The sequence below is a fragment of the Gracilinanus agilis genome, chromosome 2 (genome assembly GCF_016433145.1).
Source record: "Gracilinanus agilis isolate LMUSP501 chromosome 2, AgileGrace, whole genome shotgun sequence".
Lineage (NCBI taxonomy): Eukaryota > Metazoa > Chordata > Mammalia > Didelphimorphia > Didelphidae > Gracilinanus > Gracilinanus agilis.
The window spans coordinates 110115605-110134986 of NC_058131.1; the positions used below are offsets into that span (position 1 = coordinate 110115605).

The 19382-nt window shown below is 35.1% G+C and overlaps 1 protein-coding gene across 1 annotated transcript in view; it reads right to left on the reverse strand.

The window, feature by feature from the left end:
* Positions 1–19382, reverse strand: part of FANCL (FA complementation group L) — a 74488-nt gene that overhangs the window by 6099 nt on the left and 49007 nt on the right. Inside the window, exon 8 of the mRNA XM_044663361.1 lies at positions 1479–1629. Within this exon, the coding sequence (XP_044519296.1) occupies positions 1479–1629 (151 nt within the window). The remainder of the gene's footprint in view (positions 1–1478; positions 1630–19382) is intronic.

Genomic DNA, 19382 nt, shown 5'->3' on the forward strand with positions numbered 1-19382 from the left:
AACTAATGCATTTCTTGTTCTGCATGTCACAACTCTAGATGAACAAGGACTGAGCACTAGACAGCAAAGCTATGAGCAGACAGAGCAAAGAAATAACAAGAGCATTTGGCAGGAAGTAGCAAGAGCGGGAATATTTGGGTATGCTTGGCTTTATACTAGAGATGCATATCACAAATTTATAATTTTCATTATTTCTTATTTGATTTGATTTAAATCATTTTAGGTGCAGTAGGGGATCTTCATAAAAGAATTATACAGTAAAGCCTTTCCAAAGTGAATTATATTTACCTACTAATTGAACTTTACTATAAATCTAAGTTTCCATGTTTTAATCAACTAAATAATCATTTATTAAGCACTTGAGGATTTCAACATTAATGATAAAAAGTTTATTTCTAAGTGATCATGTAAATATAAAGGCGCCTTCAAGCTCCAAGGTTCTACATAATTCTGTACCACCTTCCCTGCTATTCTATACAATAGCCATGGTTTCATTGGTTTGGGGAATTCCCAGGGAGGAAACTCCTTTTACCAAAACTGAACTGTAATTGTTTTACAATTTAGTCTCAAGAGTTGCCTATAAGGGCCCTGCCTCTGAGTCAAGAAGGCCTGGGTTCTGGCTCTAACACATTCTGGCTTGTAACTTAAGCTTTTGTATCTCCAGAGAATTCTCTATATCTCTATAACTCCGCCAAGGACGGTCCCAAGCCCGACTGAAAAAGGAGGAGGGTTGGGCGCGAGGCTAGCAACCTCACCCCGTAAAAAATCTCACTTGCTACAGAAACTGCAACCTCATTAAACCAACAAAACCAACGATCGCCTAGTCTGGAAGATTGCTCTCCAGCAGAGTCCATGACGCGTGCTGGCAAAAGCCTTTGAGAAGCCAGTTCGTTGATAAATCTTCTGATGACCAAGGCAAAAGCCAAAATAGCAACATGGAACGTAAGAACCTTATACGAAAGCGGGAAACTTGCTCAAGTAGCAAACGAAATGAAAAGACCAGACAAGCACTGAGCTGGAATCCACCAGAGAGGAGGAAAGTCGGAAGGCCAAAACAGACCTGGCGAAGATCTGCCGAAAACGAAACAAAGGACATCGGAATGACATGGGCCCAGCTGGGGGAAGTTGCCCAGAACAGAGTCCGTTGGCGTGAGATGGTTGTGGCCCTATGCTCCTCTGGGAGCCAACAGGAATAACACAACACTATAGTATAGGGGACATACGTAAAATTCTATGTTTAACTTTCTCTCATTGTATTTGTACTTCCATATCTAATAGTAAAAGCCAAAATAATTCTAGAATATAAAAAATTGTTTAAAATAATTTGTACTTAATTCCCCTTTTTAATATTCAAGCAGAGCACATTAACTGTATACAAAGAAGTTACCTAACAACTAAATAGATACCTTTTTGTTTTTTTTTGTTAACAAAACAATTACTTTTTTTTAAAGCTTGATCTTTTATTGTTTTCTGCTTACCTATTGCAATTCTTCTCATTGTTGCACTCCTTGTGGGTTTTTCTGGCTCAAGAATCCAAGTCTTTTGATCAATCTCATCCATGACATCCCAGAATGACTTCAGTGATTCTAATGCCACCAAAAACTGACTATGAATATTCAACAATGAACTCTGGAAGGAGGAAGATGAAGGTTAGATTAGTAAAATAGTAATCTACTAATGGAGGTTAATTTCTATCCCTTAAAATGGAGCAGTCACAATTTTTTAAGATTTTCTTTTAACTTAAATTGTTTTATGGTCGGAAAATGTCAGTCTTCTCCCCACCCTTAGTACCTGCTTGTTCCAGATTTTTTTTTAAACTGAATATACATTGACACATTTAAAGAAAGGAATGATTCTTCTAAAAGCACATACTTTGGGCTGTTACTACTTCATACAGAATGGTAATGATGAAACTACATATATTGCATATATGTACACATAGCTTTATGTATGTCTTTTAAGCTATATCTTAAAAATTCTTTTCATACAACTCTAGCATGAAATAATTTTTTGTAATCTCCTTCTAGCTGTAGTCATCAAATCAAATGAAGTGCTAGTTGTAATTTGATTAAACTAGATCTGCTTTGAATGCCATTAGTATATAACTTTGTGCTGCACTTCACTGAAGCAAAAGTATAGAAAGGATTTTACATTTCTTTCATGAATTCAAATGGTAATTACAAACAATATTTTTCTCTACATTTAACTTTTAACCACTCTTTGAACTCAGTGTTTCGGACATTAAACATTTTGTCAATTTGCTTAAACACATTTTCCATAAGTGAGAATTAAAGTACAATATCACTTTATTTCAATGATTGAAAATATCATTTTAAAAAAGAAAAAAAAAAGGAGAAAGCTAGGAGCTATTCCTAAAGTTCCTACTAAAAAACATCATAAAGTATGTTCAATGGAGCTAATTACTGAATGCAAGTTTTTGTCTTTGATAGAATAATGAACAACAGAGTATGGTTTCTTTTGGTGGGAGAGGAGATGTAAATAGTGGAGGTCATCTTTCCATTAAATCTGATTACAAAGAAAACACAAGGCTTTTGCTTATATAGACTAAACTGTTAGGAATATATAAAGTTTATGAACTGTTTCAAAGACCAACATATGACCTGACATGACTTAACAATGTAACATAATGTAATACTAAGATGGCTTGTTTCCGACCCCTCTAAGAAGTGCATTTCTGGTGAATGGCAGAGGCAATGGAGTAAATCCATGCAGCTCATCACCTTTCTCTTTGCCAGCATTGGTGTTCTCCTGGAATCCTCACTCTACCTTACCCCACATGACCAACTCACTGCCCAAACCTGCCATTTCTAACACCCCAAATGCCTCTCTTCTCTGCCTTGGCATCCATCCCTTCTGCCTGCTCAGATTGCCTCTCTCTTAGGATATGCCTGGATTACTGCAATAGCTTATCAAATGGTCTCCTGGTTCCTCCCCATTTTAGCCCTTCTTACACAAAGCTGACAATGATTTTCCTTTGGTGCCAACCTGGCCATGCCCTTCCCCTACTTGAACTCTTGGGGTTCTTTCCTGTTTCTAAGAATCAATCAATCAACCAATAAACATTTATTAAGTACTTACAATGTGCCAAGGATGGCACTATGTGCAAGGGATGCAAAAAAGAGGCAAAAAAGAAAATGTAAAGTCTATTCTTTAGCTTTGACAGCCCTTTGGAACCTGGCACCAGCCATGCAGCTTCAATGTATATCCCTCCCCTTCCTGAACTCTGAAATCCAGCCGGCTTGGTGTTCTCTCTTCCTGACTCATGAAATCCCTGCCTGGAATGCGCTTCCTCATCACCTCTCTTCCCAGAAATGCTTTCTCCTTTCAAGATGTGGCTCGAGCAACACATCCAACACAAAACCCTTCCTGATGCCTCCCAAATGACTTCGGTTTAATTCTCTTTGTTTATTCTGTATAAACTTCTATCTGTATTTGTCGCTCCTATTAGAAAGTAAACTCTTAGAACAAGGATTGTTTCAGTTTCATATTTCTATCTTGAGCACTGAGCACAATGTCTGGCACATATTGTGGATTTGATGCTTAATGATTTTTATCCAGAGGTAAGCGAACCTAGTAAAAATAGTAACCCTCAAAACAACCATTTCTACATTTACTTATGCTCTGATAGCAAACATATTTCTACAGCTCTGTATTCTGATGAGAAAAATTAATTAAAAGTGAAAGAGGAAAAAAAATGTTGATGAGGGACACAGAATATAGAGTAGACCCTATAGGCCACTCCCTTCCTAGAGGAAAGTGTGAGTTCTTCATAGAAATTTAATTTCCAAAATAACTATTTCATCACATTTGCTTGTTCTTGGAGATAATAAGCTTGTACTCCTTCTTTCCCCACTGCATCACTGGCTTCTCCCACTGTTTTTCCTACCATCTTCCTCTCTTTACAGTGAGGATATTTCAAAATAGGTATTTTATCTTAAACTTATCATTAAGGAAAACATTCTATACAAATGAATTGTAAGTAGTAACCTTTAAAAACCGCCGCAAAGCACAAAATAAACAAACCCATAAATTATTCTGTAAAGAGATTTTGATCCTTTATAATCATTAAAAATATATCACATTTAAATAACTACAATGGTTTTCTTATCTTCTTCCTACCCTTAGGAGGAAGAGAGGTTAGAAGTCAGTGATTTTGTAAAATGCTATGGTTATTCTTCTCTGCTGCAAATTAATTAATTAAATTAAAAAGGATGTTTTTAAAGCCCTACCACCCAAAACAATGAACTCTTATTCCTCTGACATACAAATAATTGAAAAATCGGTAGTTCCAAGTCATTTTGGCAAAATTATTTTTGTATAATATAATTTTAAGACAAATCATGCATTAGGGGTCATGGATCCTTCTTAATAGATGATTTCAGGAGGTCTGTGCACTTGGAATTTTTAATATTTTGATAAGTGATTTCAACATAATTGTTTTTCTTTTTCAATTCTGTATATTTTATTTTATGCATTTACAAAACATTTGTCTGAAAAAGGATCTTTAGACTTTCCCTGACTACCAAAGAGGTGTACTGGGGGGCCAGCTCATATAGGGTGGTGGGAGTCAATAATATAATTGTCAATGTAAACATTTATGCTTCAAAAAAATAGCAAATACTACAAATCAGGCCATGATTTATTGTTTTGGTGATTGTATAGACTTAATGAAGTGATGGAGAAGATATTTATATTAAACTTAAATGTGTCATGAATAAATTTTCCTCAGGAAGCCTGGGAATCTGGTTGTTAAAACATTTACCCACATAACCTTGTATCCATGGCACAAAAATAATGTTAAGAATACCTGCCTTAGACATTAACTTTCAACATTATATCATTTTTGCATTTATCTAAAAGTTTTATTATAATTTGACATAAAACTACCTCACAACTAATACTCAAAGATCTACTGAAAAATATTTTAAACATTAAAAAAATTCACCTAAAGCACAAATGTGTCTTCTTTGAAAAAGGCCATTATTATAAATAAACCCATTTCCCCCTTAATCCACCTTCTATAATGCTAAAAGACTTTTACCCTCTCATAGCCCTAGGTTATCATTTAGTTATTATCATAATGGAACTATAATAAACAGGGTAGGACACCACACCAGGACAAAAAGGAGCGATTATTCCTTCTTAAGAAACCTCATTAAATATCAAGGAATGACTCAGGCAGGCACTAGAAAAAAAATTAAGCTCAGAGAATTTTAATGATTTGAATTTAATTTTTCCCAGGGCAACAAGTAGTTGGTAAAACTTAAAAGGTAAAACTAAAATCTATGGAACATTAAAATAACATGAGTAAAACTGGAGTTAAAGCCTGGAATAAGCAACAGGATAAAACAAGAAACCTGCCATATTTCATTCTGTTACTTGATTATATACAAACTTAACATTAGGAAAATCTGTTAAAAAATTATAAATGTCTATTCTCAATTACACTCGCATTTCTTCCTTTAAAAAATCACTGTTTTTCGTTTTGCTATAAAAGACTTTTACCCCAACAACTACTGCCTCCCCTCCATAAAGGATACTTTTGCCCAATCAATTGTGACCAAAAGTATATGATACTTTGTATTTTTGTGATCTACTATTTTTGAATAGAAATGGACACATGCTTTAACTATAATCATCTGGCACCAACATTTTCTTTTGTCTCTTATACCTGAGTGATGTATTTTTATGCATACATCCACATGTATGTCTATATATCTATGCACATATACACACATGTTTATAAATCATTATCATGCATGTTGTTTTTTTCACTGTTATCACTTTGTGGGATTGTTCCCATGTTCTTTGAATTCTTCATATCTATCATTCCTTACATATAATACATTAAACAGTCAGATACCAGAATTTATTCAGTTACTACCCAATTATTGGGTAATTACCCCCCTCCCCTGTCCCAAATTTTTTGTTACTACAAATAATACAGTCAAATAGTTATGTACATACGGGTTTTCTCTTGCTATCATTTACCTCAATGGAGTATCAACTTAGTAGTGGGATCTCCAAGTAAGAGAAGAGGCACATTTTAGTACTTTTCTTTGTGTAATTTCCCAGGACTTTGCATAGTATTTGGTACAAAGAGTCTCTTGTATGCTTTCCCTTGATTCTTTCATTCTTTTGCACATTGGACCAATCCACAGGCCAACTAACAGTGGGTTAATGCGCCTGTTTATTCACTTGCCCTTCAACATTGTACATTCTCCTCTTTTGCCCACTTTACTAAGCAGAGGGATGTGAAGTGGTACAGAGTTATTGCAAATGATATTTCTCTGATTATTTGACCCCTGAAAAATTGTAGAATATATTATTAAAAGGAGAACCATTGAACATTTAGAAAAGAAAGCAGTAATCACAGCTTTTTTTGGAAATAGATTACACGGAACTAAATTCATTTTTGTGTATGTGTATCTTACAAGTAGGTAAGGGAATGATACTGATGTAGGTCATACCAATTTTATGTAAACTTTGTCAGAACATTAAAAAAAACAACCCCCACCTTCTGTGTTAGAACTGATTGTATTGGTTCCAAAGCAGCAGAGTGATAAGGGTTAGGCAATAGGGGTTAATGATTTGCCAGGATCACACAGCTAGGAAATGTCTGAGGTCACATTTGAACCCAGGACCTGTGGTCTCCAGGCCCGGCACTCTAGCCACTGAGCAACCCAGGTGCCCCTTTACTAAAACATTTGACAGTATCTCCCTTACATGTCTTGTGGGAAACTGATGTGAATTCTATATTGGCTATGTATGTGGCTTCTATATCAACTGACTGTCCGGCCCCCAAAAGAATAGACATTAGTGGTTCCATGTCACCTTAGGACGAGGATTCTAGTGCAATCCTGAGGAATCAATGCTTGGAATTGTACGGTTTTCTATATTTCCCAAACAGAGATGGCATGCTTACTAAATTTGGAGGTGACAGAAAATGGAGGGGCAGAGCTAGGCAGGTTAGACAGGTTCCCCAGAACTTATTAGGATTAAATTTAGAAGGAATGAATGTCAAGTTTTCTATCTGGATGCCAAAGATCAGCTTCACAAGTATAAGGCAGAGATGGGGCTAGACAGCATTTTGACTAGGTTTTTAGAGGACTTGTAGGTCAGTACAATTCAAGCAAATAATGTACATTATTCATCAAAAAAAAAAAAAAAAACCAGTGTCTTCAGGACAGTGAGTGCTATAGTGGGGAGACTGCTGAGCCTAGGTACAGAAAGACTTGAGTTCAAATGCAACCTCACACACATTTAAGAGCTGTGAGATTTGGCAGAGGTCCCTTAACCTCTGCTTCTGCTTCCTTTGATTGTAAATGGGGATAATAATAGCGCCTCCCTTCTAGTATTGTTGTGTGGATCACATAAGAACTTAACACAGTTCCTGCCACAGAGGAAGCACTATAAAAATGTGTCCCCATCATGGTTCCAAATCTGAGGCCACATTCAAAGCCTGAAGATATGATTAAACAATTTCTTTAATTAAAAAAGAAAAAAAAATCAATGACCACCTCTTTCCTCCCCCAAGTGAAGGCAGTCCACAAGGCAGTAAATTCAGTCTACTGTTGGGTTTCAGGCCAATCTTCTTGGGAGGAAAATTAACTCAAAATGCCCCAAGTTTTCTCTCCAGTTTTCTGATCCACAGCCCTGTTTGATAATAAAAGGATAATCTTAACTACCCAGCCTGCCCGGTTGATGGATGGATAGGGGTCAGGGGATAGACTATTGTGGGACAGGATGTTCAAAGGTTTTCCTTGGAGAGGCAAATAATGAAGTTGGAGGAAAGGATTTGTATCATGTATCCAAAGGTAGTGAGATACATGATTTATTGGAGTATCTGGTCATTTTATCTTGCATTCTTATCCCACCACAAGTTGGACTTTGCTCCGGAGAACCTGGGCTCTAATGGATAAGCTTCTGCTTTATCTTGAACAGAAAAAAGGTCACTCTATACTTTCTACTCATTTCCAAAGCAGAGAGTGAAGCCTTGTAAATAATAAGAGCTAACATTTATATGGTGCCTACTATGTGCTAAGAACTTCACAAGTGCCTTATAATTATTAGCTTATTTGATCTTCACAATAACCCTGAGAGGCAAGTTCTGGTAGGCTCCTAATTTTCTAGATGAGGAAGTCAAGGCAGATAGAAGTTAAATGACTTGCTCAGTCTCTTTCTTACAAGAAAGAAGTTTCCGAGGCCACTTTTGAACTCGGGTCTTCCTGACTCCAAGCCCAGTACTCTATCCACTAGGACATCAATTGTCATAAATCATGACTATGTCCTCTGGGAAAAGGATGGGGAATTGGTGGATCCAGTGGGGAATAAATAACATCAGAAAAAATAAAAATGGTTATCTTAACAGGAAATAACTGATTACAGATGTTAGTCATCTCTGAATCAGCTGTCTCTCTGAAAGACCACCAATTTGTTACAAAAATCAAAATTATCACAAAGCTATAAGAAATTTTTTTTAAAGATATGATGTGCAAAACTCCAATGTGACCTACTTAAAGGAATTATTGATGCTGAAGAATGGGAAATAGTGGGTGGAAAGGGCATCAACACAGACTGTAATAATTTCATACATTAGTTTAACAGATATACACCAATTGTCATAATGAGACCAAGAGAGCCTCAATTTCACCTTAGTCAGCAAACACTTGACATTCTTAAGATCAGAGATTTAGAACATGAAGGGACCTTTGAAGTCTACAAGGCCACCTCTCTCATTTTACAAATGTGGAAATGGCAGTTCAAATTATTTAAGTAAATTGTCCAAGGACACATAGAGAGTCACTGGTAGAACCAGGTTTCAAATCCATGTCCTCTGAATATTATTCTTATGCTTTTTAAAAAGTAGAATCATCCTGTCTTAGTTGTCAAGAAGAGAGACAGTATCAAGGGCAATGATAACTTCACAAACTACTAATGTTTCTTATGATACAAAAGTATTCCAGCACAACCAAATTCCACAGTTTGTTCATCCATTTCCCAAGTGGTGGACATTCCTAAGGTTTCTAATTCTTTGCCATCACAAAAAGAGCTGCTTTGTTATATTTTAGTACAGCTAGTCCTTTCCCCTTATTTCTGATATCTTTGGGATTTACCCAGCAATGATATTGCCATGTCGAAGGGTGCACATAGCTTTGTGGCCCTTTAAGCCTGGCTCTATATTACTCTCCGGGATGGTTTTATCAGTTTACAGTTCCACCAGCAGTGTAAGCAGTGTCCCAATTTTCCCACATCCCCTCCAGCAGTTATCATTTTCCTTTTTGGCATATAAGTTAATCTGTAGCTATGAGGTGGTATTTCAGAGTTGTTTTAATTTGCATTTCTTCAAACAATAGTGATTTGAGCCATTTTTTCATTCACCTGTGGATTGTTTTAATTTCTTCCTCTAAGAACTGCCTTTCCATATCCCTCGACCATTTTTCAATTGGGGAATGCTTTGTATTCTTATAAATTTGACTCAGGGCTCTATATATTTGAGAGATGAGTCTTTTGTCAGAGATATTTGCAGAGCAGCACTTTTTGTAGGAGAAAAGTGAAACAATGTGTGCCCAAGTACTAGAGAATGACAAAAAATGTGGCACATAAATGGAATGGAATATTATTGTACCATAAGGAATGATGACTATAAGGAATTCAGAGAATATTGGGAAGACTTGTACAAATCAATGCAGTGGGAAAGCAGCAGAAACAGAAGCACAATATACAAAATGACTTTAATCATGTAAGTGAAAAGAACACAAAAACTGAGATAATGCTCTGCAACTGTAATGAACAATATTGCCAAGGGAGATGGGAAAGTACGCCTTGCTCGGCTCCTTGGGGAGGAGAGCAGCTACCTACAGAATACTGCATTTGCTATTGGGATTCTCTGTGGCAACTGGTCTGGCTTAACTCCTCTTACTGGCTATGAAGGAAGGCTCACTGAGATATGGAGGGCATGAAGGTAGGGTGGAAAGGGTGGTGAACATCCAGAAAAGATTATGGTATTAAAATAAAAGGCACCTATCTATATTAAAGAATATTATGAGTAATATTGCCTCAGATGACAGGGAGGAATAATAAAGACAAAAAAACAGTTTAAAGAAAGCTTGGCAAAAGCCCGGCAAATGTCAGGCAAAGTGGATGGAAAATAACAAATACCTAAAAGATGGTAAAGACCTGAAAAGATTTTCATAACATTCTTTTCGCTCTCAGTGATTAGCACAGTCACCCTATTTGGCTCTTGTTATCATAGTCTCAGAGGCACTGCTGGCAGAAGACATCTGACCAAGAGAACAACAACAGCCACACTCATGAGCTCTTTCCCATCTTCATAAAGTTTTATGAGAGTACTTACAGCCACCAAAGACATTCTTCACAATGGTAGTAGAAAGGAACTGACAGGATTTTACAAGTCTCTTCTCATACAACTGACCGGAGGATGCAGAGGGTACAAGATCCCACTGTACTTACTGTCTGCTGACAATTTTAAAATAACATCAGATTCAGTAAAACTAAATACTTTGAAAGAGACTCATGATGAAAAAAGCTATCTACTACAATAGAAGGAACTGAAGAAGTCTGAATGCAGATTGAAACATACCATTTTTTATTTCCTCTAAGGATTTTTCTCTAGTGTATGTGATATGTGTCTCTTCACATGATGAATGTAGAAATAAGTATTGTAGGATAACACATGTACAATCTATAGCATATTACTTGCCATCTTGGGAAGGATCAAGGGTTGGAAAGACGGGATAGAACAGATCACAAAATGTCAGGAAATGATTGTTTAAAATTATATCAACATATAATTTGGAAAAAACAAAACTTTTTAAAAAATGATACCTTTATTAAGTCTTTTCTTCAACAAGATGTTTACCATGCAAATGTCAAAATAATATAAGCTTTATTAAAAGATGTTAAAAATTAAACATATTAAAATAATGAAAACCTTGTCCAATGATCTCTTGACATATCAAATGAGGAATAAAAGGAGTTCACTACCAAAGAAAATCTAATGCAGCAGCCAAAGGATTATCTAGATAAGGAGTTTTTCCAGATGCTCCTCTCAAAGATCTAGCTGATTATTTACTAGGCATTATACTAGGTCTCCGGTAATGTTATGCCAACTGTGTTGGGACTCAGAGCACTGCAGTATTCTAAATGAAATCCACATTACTCTAAAGAGTTTAGCATAACCATCCACAAAAGAAAAATCAAGTGGATGATGAATACTTATATTTCAGGCTATGATATGCAATTAAATGGACAGCCTATAAAGAATTCTAGGAGTCTCTGTTTCATAGAATGGCATTATAAAGGGATAATGAATTGGTCCAAGAATTAAACAAAAAGAACTTATTATTTTTCATTTTGGAATATATAGTCATTTTAATAATCACAACCCTTCCTCTGGAACAAAGGTTCATTTTAAAAACAACATCTTGCCAGTATTATTATGTGGTCAGCCATGAAACTCTACAGCCACAAAAGAAATGGAATTGAGAAATACATTATAAACAATGCTTCACAAAAAAAGAACTGATATAAAGGATATTATCAGTGAAATATATAATAAAAAATGAGGTTTTTTACATTATGAAAATGAATATTCATTGGACACCCTATGTGAGCCATTGGTTTCTTCTAGATAAAAAGAGAAAACAAAGAAAGGCTCTAGAATATTGAATGATAGCAAATTTATGGAAGGACATTGGTAGAATTACAAAGGATGAGAAATGATCTGCATTGCTGGAGGGAATATATTCACATGTATGAATCACAGATCTAGCTGATTATTTACTAGGCATTATACTAGGTCTCTCAGATACAAAAACAAAAATGATAATCATACACTGTCCTCAAGAAGCTTCCTAGAGTCTAATTTGGGAACAAATTATGTACACAGATGAGTAAATACAGAAAAGTTCTAGGAGAGGAAGACCACTAACAATGGTGGCATCAATAGGAGTGTCACCTGAGCATTCACATCATTACATGCACATGAGAGAACGTTCCAGGCTTTGGAATAAGCTCTGCTTCCAAGGTACCCCAATGTAAGTTCTTGAAATGGCAACTGAACAACCATTTTGGTGGATATTGGGATGGAGTGGTCTGTACCTATGATTTTATCAGCGTGGGGACTCACCTGTAACATATTATAGAGAGCTGCCCTGAGAGGCTGAGTAATTTATCCTAATATAGCTAGTATGGGTGAGAGGCAGGATTTGAACAATCATTTTCCTCACCTCCACCCTGGCCCTATATCTAACATAATGTACTGCTTTTAGCTCATGATTAAAACTGGTCTAAGTGGAAGGAGAATGTGGATGGGAGCTGATAAGTAGGTGTTTGTGGCTGATTGTGCTGGTTAATGCACAAAAGATGGAAAATTTTTTCAATGGTGTTAAGTCAAAGGAAACTGACAGCAATACGATGATGATTTCCTGAGGGGCAAGATGGGCTTTGATCTGCCATTAATTTTGCAGAAATGATAAACTGGATAGACAGATGCACAGCCCAGGAAGTCATAATTGTGCCTCCTTTGCTATTCCTAAAGAGAAAAACACAAATGACCAAAAAGTAATGTAATACTAGGAATTTTAATGAAATCAAATTCTAGGGTTACTACTTAAATTGACACCCATTCATTCCTGAATTCTCATATTACCTATTATCTGCAGCTACATCTTTAGTAGAACATAATAACTGACATTCATAAAATCATCAAGAAAAGCTTAATTATGTTCAGTTATAATTTCAGAATTTTAGAACCTTTTAGAAAATTGTCCATAAAATATTTAAAATCAACAAGTACTATCACTTAAAAGGTTAACCTTCAGCTATCTAGAAAATTTACCTATTCAAGGCAGTTTATTCTGGGCTATTCTTGTTATATTTTTTCCAAAAACTTTGGAGTTGAAATAAACTACAAAATGCCTACATCAACCTGTATAAGGAATATTTCCTTAGATGAAGGACAAAAGAGGCAGAATAGTAAGAGTTCCCAAAACCATTTCTTAGAGCATGAAATTTTATGATTTTTATATGTGAAAAATACTAAAGAGGGGGAGGAAGAAAGGTATATGCTGGAAGTGAAATGTTAGATTTTTCCCCCATAACTGTTATTAAATTATGTTAAACTAGGAAAGCACTTAAGCAGAAAAGTGTGAACACTGCCAATCTCAAAATGTAATGCTTATTATCTTTAAAAGCATTTTGTTACTTTTATAATACCTGAAGTGATATAATAATGTCAGTCACTTAACCAGATCTTAGAGTATAATATCTTCATCTTAAGTACTATTATTTCCAGTATTTTAATAATTTTCACACAGTCCTGGAATGTGATCTTTTGTGCTCTGATGACACTTAAATTAATAGCATAATTTTCTGGTACTTGCAACAGTTGCTTTCCATTTTGATTTTTTACATTTTTCTATATCTTATACAGATAAATCCTCTAATAATCTTTTTATCTTTATCTTTGGGGAATTCAAAAGGCTACAATAGAAAAAGGAAATATCAAAGGATTACAAAGCAGATACTTTAAAAAATTCAATTAATTTAATACTAATTGTAATTTTTCCAATAATGTTCCTTTAAAAGGGAACTAAATCTTTTAAATACTCAGTTCATTTGATCTTATTTGCATGCTTCATTGATGTTGTCAATTCTCTCTCTTACTGTATATTTATATCTGAATCTATTTAATCAAATCATATTTCTTTGTCAAACAAGCCATAAAGAATTTATCATCTCTTTTATACTTCATTAATTAGTTTATTTCGATCACTGCTGACCACTGTTCATTTAAGAGATTGACACTGATATTATTTTTATTCATGCAAAAGAGTATTTGCCCATAAGGTCAAAATGATACAAACAGAAAAATATCTGCTTCTAAATACTAACCTTTTCTAGAATTATGCTGGCATGCTGGTAAAAATCTGTCAAGTGCATTTTGAAAATAAGTAGGCACTTAATCTTGCCCAGCTAAGCTACCCTATCTGCTTGACTAGAAATATCAAACTTACAAGCAAAAATAAACTGACATCTTTTTATTTCCATCATGCCAAACTCAGAAGTATGGCACAGAATAGGCTGGCAATATCTAGTGTTTCAGAAAAGCTCACGCTAAAAACAAAATTGAGATAATGACCATATTGTATATCTTTGCATAGTACAAAATTTTCAATGTTACTTGTCACTGAAGGTCATTGCTCCAACAAAATCAGCAGATTGCACCAATGTTAATTATCAGAAGCATCTTTTAGGTTCAAAGATTTTCAGGAAGTGGTCATTAAAATGTGTGGTTCAAAAAAAAAAAAGCCAAGACTTAAAGATTTAACATGAATACATACCTTCTGACTGATCCAAATAGCCTTAATATCAGAGCCATGAAACATGTAAGGATAGGAAAATTAATACTACCAAGCACAAAACCTGGTCATTTTGGCAACCGTTTAACTATTATACTATTTTCTCTATTGTTACCCAATTTCCATAGTTAGGTGTATTAGTTTCTTCCTAGTAAAGTCACATCCTGGTTTCAGATTTATCGTATGCTGAAGCCATAATAAAAACAAAGAATTAAAGTGAGGTATAATTTAGTCAAATGAACTAGTCAACATCCATTCTATTCACTCAGAATAACTTTTATCAGAGTATACATACTGACGCACGTTATCAATCGTATAGTGTGTCTGTTATTCAGTTAGTCAACTAACATTTATTAAGAAGCTATTACATGCCAGGCACTTTGGTAAACCAGGGGAATGTATAGAAAGGTGGGAAAAAAGTCCCTATTCTCAGAAAACTCAGCATCAAACTGGGGAGAAAAGATGCAAACTATGTACAAATGACATATACAAGAAAAACTGGGGGCAATCTCAGAGGCATTAAGATAAAGAACTAAGAAAGGCTTCTTGTCAAAAATGGGACTTTAGCTGAACCTTGAAGAAAGCTAAGGGAAGTAGGGGCCAGAAAGGAAGAAAGAAAGCAGCTCTGAGTCAGGACACAGTGTGATGAGCAAAGAACAGCAAGGAGGGCAATGTCACTAAAATTGAAGAGTATACGGGAAGAGTAATGTGTCAGTAGGCTGGAAAGGTAAGGAGAGGCCAGGTTGTGAAGAGCTTTAAAAGCCGAATAGAGGATTTTATATTTAATCCTGGATGTGATAATTAGCCACTGGAGTTGGTTGAAGAGGGAAGTGATATGGACAGACCAGCATTTTAGGAAGATCCATTTGACATCTGAGTGGAGGATGGATTGAAGAGGGGAATGGGGAGGCAGGCAGACCCCTGCTAGGCTTTCACAATAGTCCAGATGTGAGGGGATGAGGGGCTGCCATCAGGGTGGTGGCAGTGGTGGAGGTGAGAAAGGCAAGTAGATAAGAGATGCTCCATGGTAGAAACAATAGGACTTTTATTAGTGAGCTAAGGATGATGCTTGCCTATCCTGAGCAACATTCATCAACCCATTATTCCAACCCCAGCATTTAAAATATATCTCCTGTTTGCTATCATCCATCAGAAGTACAGGATGTCACTGTGGCACAAGCAGCTTCAAACAAACACACACACTCACACACACTCACACACACACACACACACACACACACACACAGGTGCACATGTGTACGTCATCAAAAGTAGGATTTTCTGGCATTGAAAAAGATGCATATTTAGAGGTAATAATATTTTTAAGGAGTCTCTCTTGTTTTGACTCCCTCTTCATTGTGCCTTCCAACAACTGCTTACCTTTTCTACTTCTGCTGTCTAGTCTCATTGAGGGCATTTGGACCCTGAAGGAATGGTTTTTAAAGTATACAATTAGTCCTGGAACTTGCCTCCTCCCCCAGCAAAAGTAAAGAGTACCTCCTTATAATGTTGCCATGCTAACAATGCTCTTTTTTAAAGGGGAAAACAAATCATGAAGTTGAGTTAATCTGTGTAACAACTAAGTTATGGGTCACTGATTAACAGATATATACAGAAGTGCTATATATCACTCTAAGTGGAGGAGATCTAGAGAACGGTTCATCTAATTGTTTTATATTATGAAGGAGGGAAATTAAGGTTAAGTAACCTTTGTTCAAGATCACACAGCTAGTGGCTGGGCCACAACTAGAACTGTGACAGTTAGAGCCCCTATCTTATATATACAGAGTTAAAAAATAATAAGTTTAAAATATCCTCCTTACCACCAAAGGGTTTAAAATTAATAAGATAATAAGAAACTATCATCTAAAATATCCTTTATTTACTATATGATAATATGAAATATTCCTTTAAAATTTCAATTAATTTCTTCCAAATAAATTTGGTCAAAAACTTAAAGAGCTCTATTTTCTTAAGACAACCATAACAACTGAGATATGTGAGGTTATTTATAATGTAATTTTTCAGCAATCATATAGCATAATTATATGGCATTATGGTTAATTAAAGACAAATAATATTGACTATTATTTGCTTTTTGAACACTGGAAAGTAGGAAAATATCTTTCTTCTTCAATGTATGAGTTACAGTAATGTTCAAATGTAGAAATAACAGGTTTCATGTTTTCTTTGCCTCTATAAATTAGAGCTAACCTTTAAAATAACCTATAAATTTAGAGAAACTCTTGAATAGAATGTTTTAACTCAAATACCTGTAGTAGTACACTGAGCTAGCATCTTAACAGCATCATGAATAGTAAGGCACTGATAAACTTCTTTAGCTGTTTAAATTAAGTTGGTATCTCAAACATTTAACTAAAATATTCCATAGGGTTACAAGGAGCCTACCAATACTATCTTGGGCTTTAACTCAATGAGATTCCCATTTACCGAACATATCCAGTATGCAATTGAGCACTTACTATATAGCAAGAGGCTTATTAGATATAGAGGCAAATGAAAGGAAGAATAATGGTCCCTGCCCTCACAATCTTGAAGGGGGGGGGTGGTTAAGACACACTAATGCTCTAATACTGAGTAAAATGTAGGAGTACAGACAGGTAAGACATAAGGAAAGCTTAAACTAGTAGCTGCTAGAATGGAGAGAAGGGGAAAGATATAAAAAGCAATCCAGAGGTAGAAAAAACAATTAAAAGATGTAGCTGAAAATGACTTGGGCTACTTCGATCCAACTCAACAATTAATCAACAAGAACTTAGGCATCTCTCATGCACTAGACATAGCAAAGGGACTGTGCTAAACATAGAGAATTATTAGGACCAGGATTATCATAATGGCAATAGTGAACATTTATAATAGAGTTGCCTTTAGAGAGCTTTACGTATATTATTTCACTTGACCCTTACAACAATTCTATGGGGGCAAGTAATATTATTAACTCTCTTTTACAAATGAAGAAGCTGAGGCTCAGGGAGGTTAAGGGATTTACCAAGAGTCACATATCTAGTTAAATGTCTAAGGTAGAAATGAAATTTAGATCTTTTATACTAGAAGTCCAGAGGTCAACCCATGATATTAAGATGCTCCTAAAGATGAAACAAAGTAGTCCTTGGTCTAGAAGACCTTTAATTGTGGGTTAACATGGAGATTAGTTATGCCATTAGCAAAAAAAAGGACTTCAAAAGGCAAATAGGTTTTGAGGCAAAGATGATGAATTCTAATTTGGAAATGTTGAATTGTTGAGGGTAGGTAGGGCTTATGGTTAGAGATATTCAGCTTTGTTAGATATGTGGATCTGCAGTTCAGAAGAATAGATGTGACTGGACACACAGATTTGGAAATTATCTTCATATATGTTATGTCTGAGGCCTTAAGGTATGAAGAAGATCATTAAAGAAAAAAAAGAGAAAGAAAAAAGTGTCCCCCCACCCAATCCTAAAAATTTCAATATTTACTATTGAGGAGAAGAAAGAGAAACAATTAAGGGAGTTAAGAAAGAACATTTTAAAAAGTAGGAAGAAAGTAGTTCAAAGTTATGAAGTCCATCAAAGAATCAAAGCTAAAGAGGGACTGGTGAGGGGTATCAGAAGCAGCACAGTAGTTAAGAAAGTTGAAAACAGGAAAAAATAGATTTGCAAATTAGGAAGTCATAGTGACCTTCCAAAGATTAATGTCAATAGAGTACTGGTAATAGAAGTCAGATTTCAAACAATTGAGAAGTAAATGAGTGAAGAAGAAGGGACAGCAGTGAACGGATATAGATTATTCCTCTAAGAAATTTGGCAATGAATAGAAAGAAAGACTGGCAGCCCAAGAGAATGTTATCTTAGTTAGGAAAACCTAAGCAGGTATGTTGGCAGAGGAGAAAGAAAGATTAAATATACAAAAAAAGATATTATTATTGATATGAACCCAGGAATAAATTGAATTAAGGAAATAGATGAAGAGATGAGCCTTATAATAGAAGAGGGATACTTCTAATAGGAGAAAGGGAGGTGATAGAAAAAATTTTAAGGTTAGAAGTGAGAGAGCTATGGTTCTACAGACTCTAATTCAATAAAGTTTAAAAGGTTAGGTCTTCTTTATTGAGAATTTATGCTTTTCTATATACAGTTCATCTAGTAGATATACCCAGACTGGAAAGAGTTCTATGATATCCAAATCTTTAATTAACACAAAACCCAATTAAACATTGGAATAATGGACCAACATAACTCCATGCTTCTTTACCTGGTCAGTAACTACCTAACAGAAAAATGCTATTTCTTTCTTATTTATGAATTTTATCAATGAAGATTAAGCTTCAAGAAAAGTATTTGAAATATCTAGTTAAGACTAGTAAAGAATATTACAAAGTAATTTCAACTCAAACCTTAAAGGTGCTACTGGTAAATAACTTTGCCATGTTTATGTCAATGAACAAGGTTCCTCAGTGTTTTACATTTTAGTTCAAACGCAACATCACAGAATTCAATGCATAGTGACATACTTCTCTGTACCCAAAGTCATCAAAAAATGAAGTTTAAAGCACTTGTTTATCATTTGCCTTTGGTTCATTTTAGGTATAGAATATTATAAAATTTAGCTATGTTTTATTACATGTATCCCATGAGTAATTTATAAATTTTTCATTTGGACAGGCATGAACTACATAAAAATTTTTTGAAAAACATGTTTGCATCTAGCATATACATCAGAATTTAAATAAACAAATGTAAGCTGCATAGGATCTAGGACAACTCCAAGGGACTCATGACAAAAAAGAAGTAATAGATTTCAAATTCAGATTGAAAGAATTCCCTTTATTTCCTCCATTAATTTTCCTTTAGTGTAAGCAATATGTGTCTTCATTTCACAACATGGCAAACAAGGAAATATATCTTGTATGATAATATATGTACAACTTCTACCATATTACCTGTCTTCTTAGGGAAGGGAGAGAGGTGGAAAAGAGAG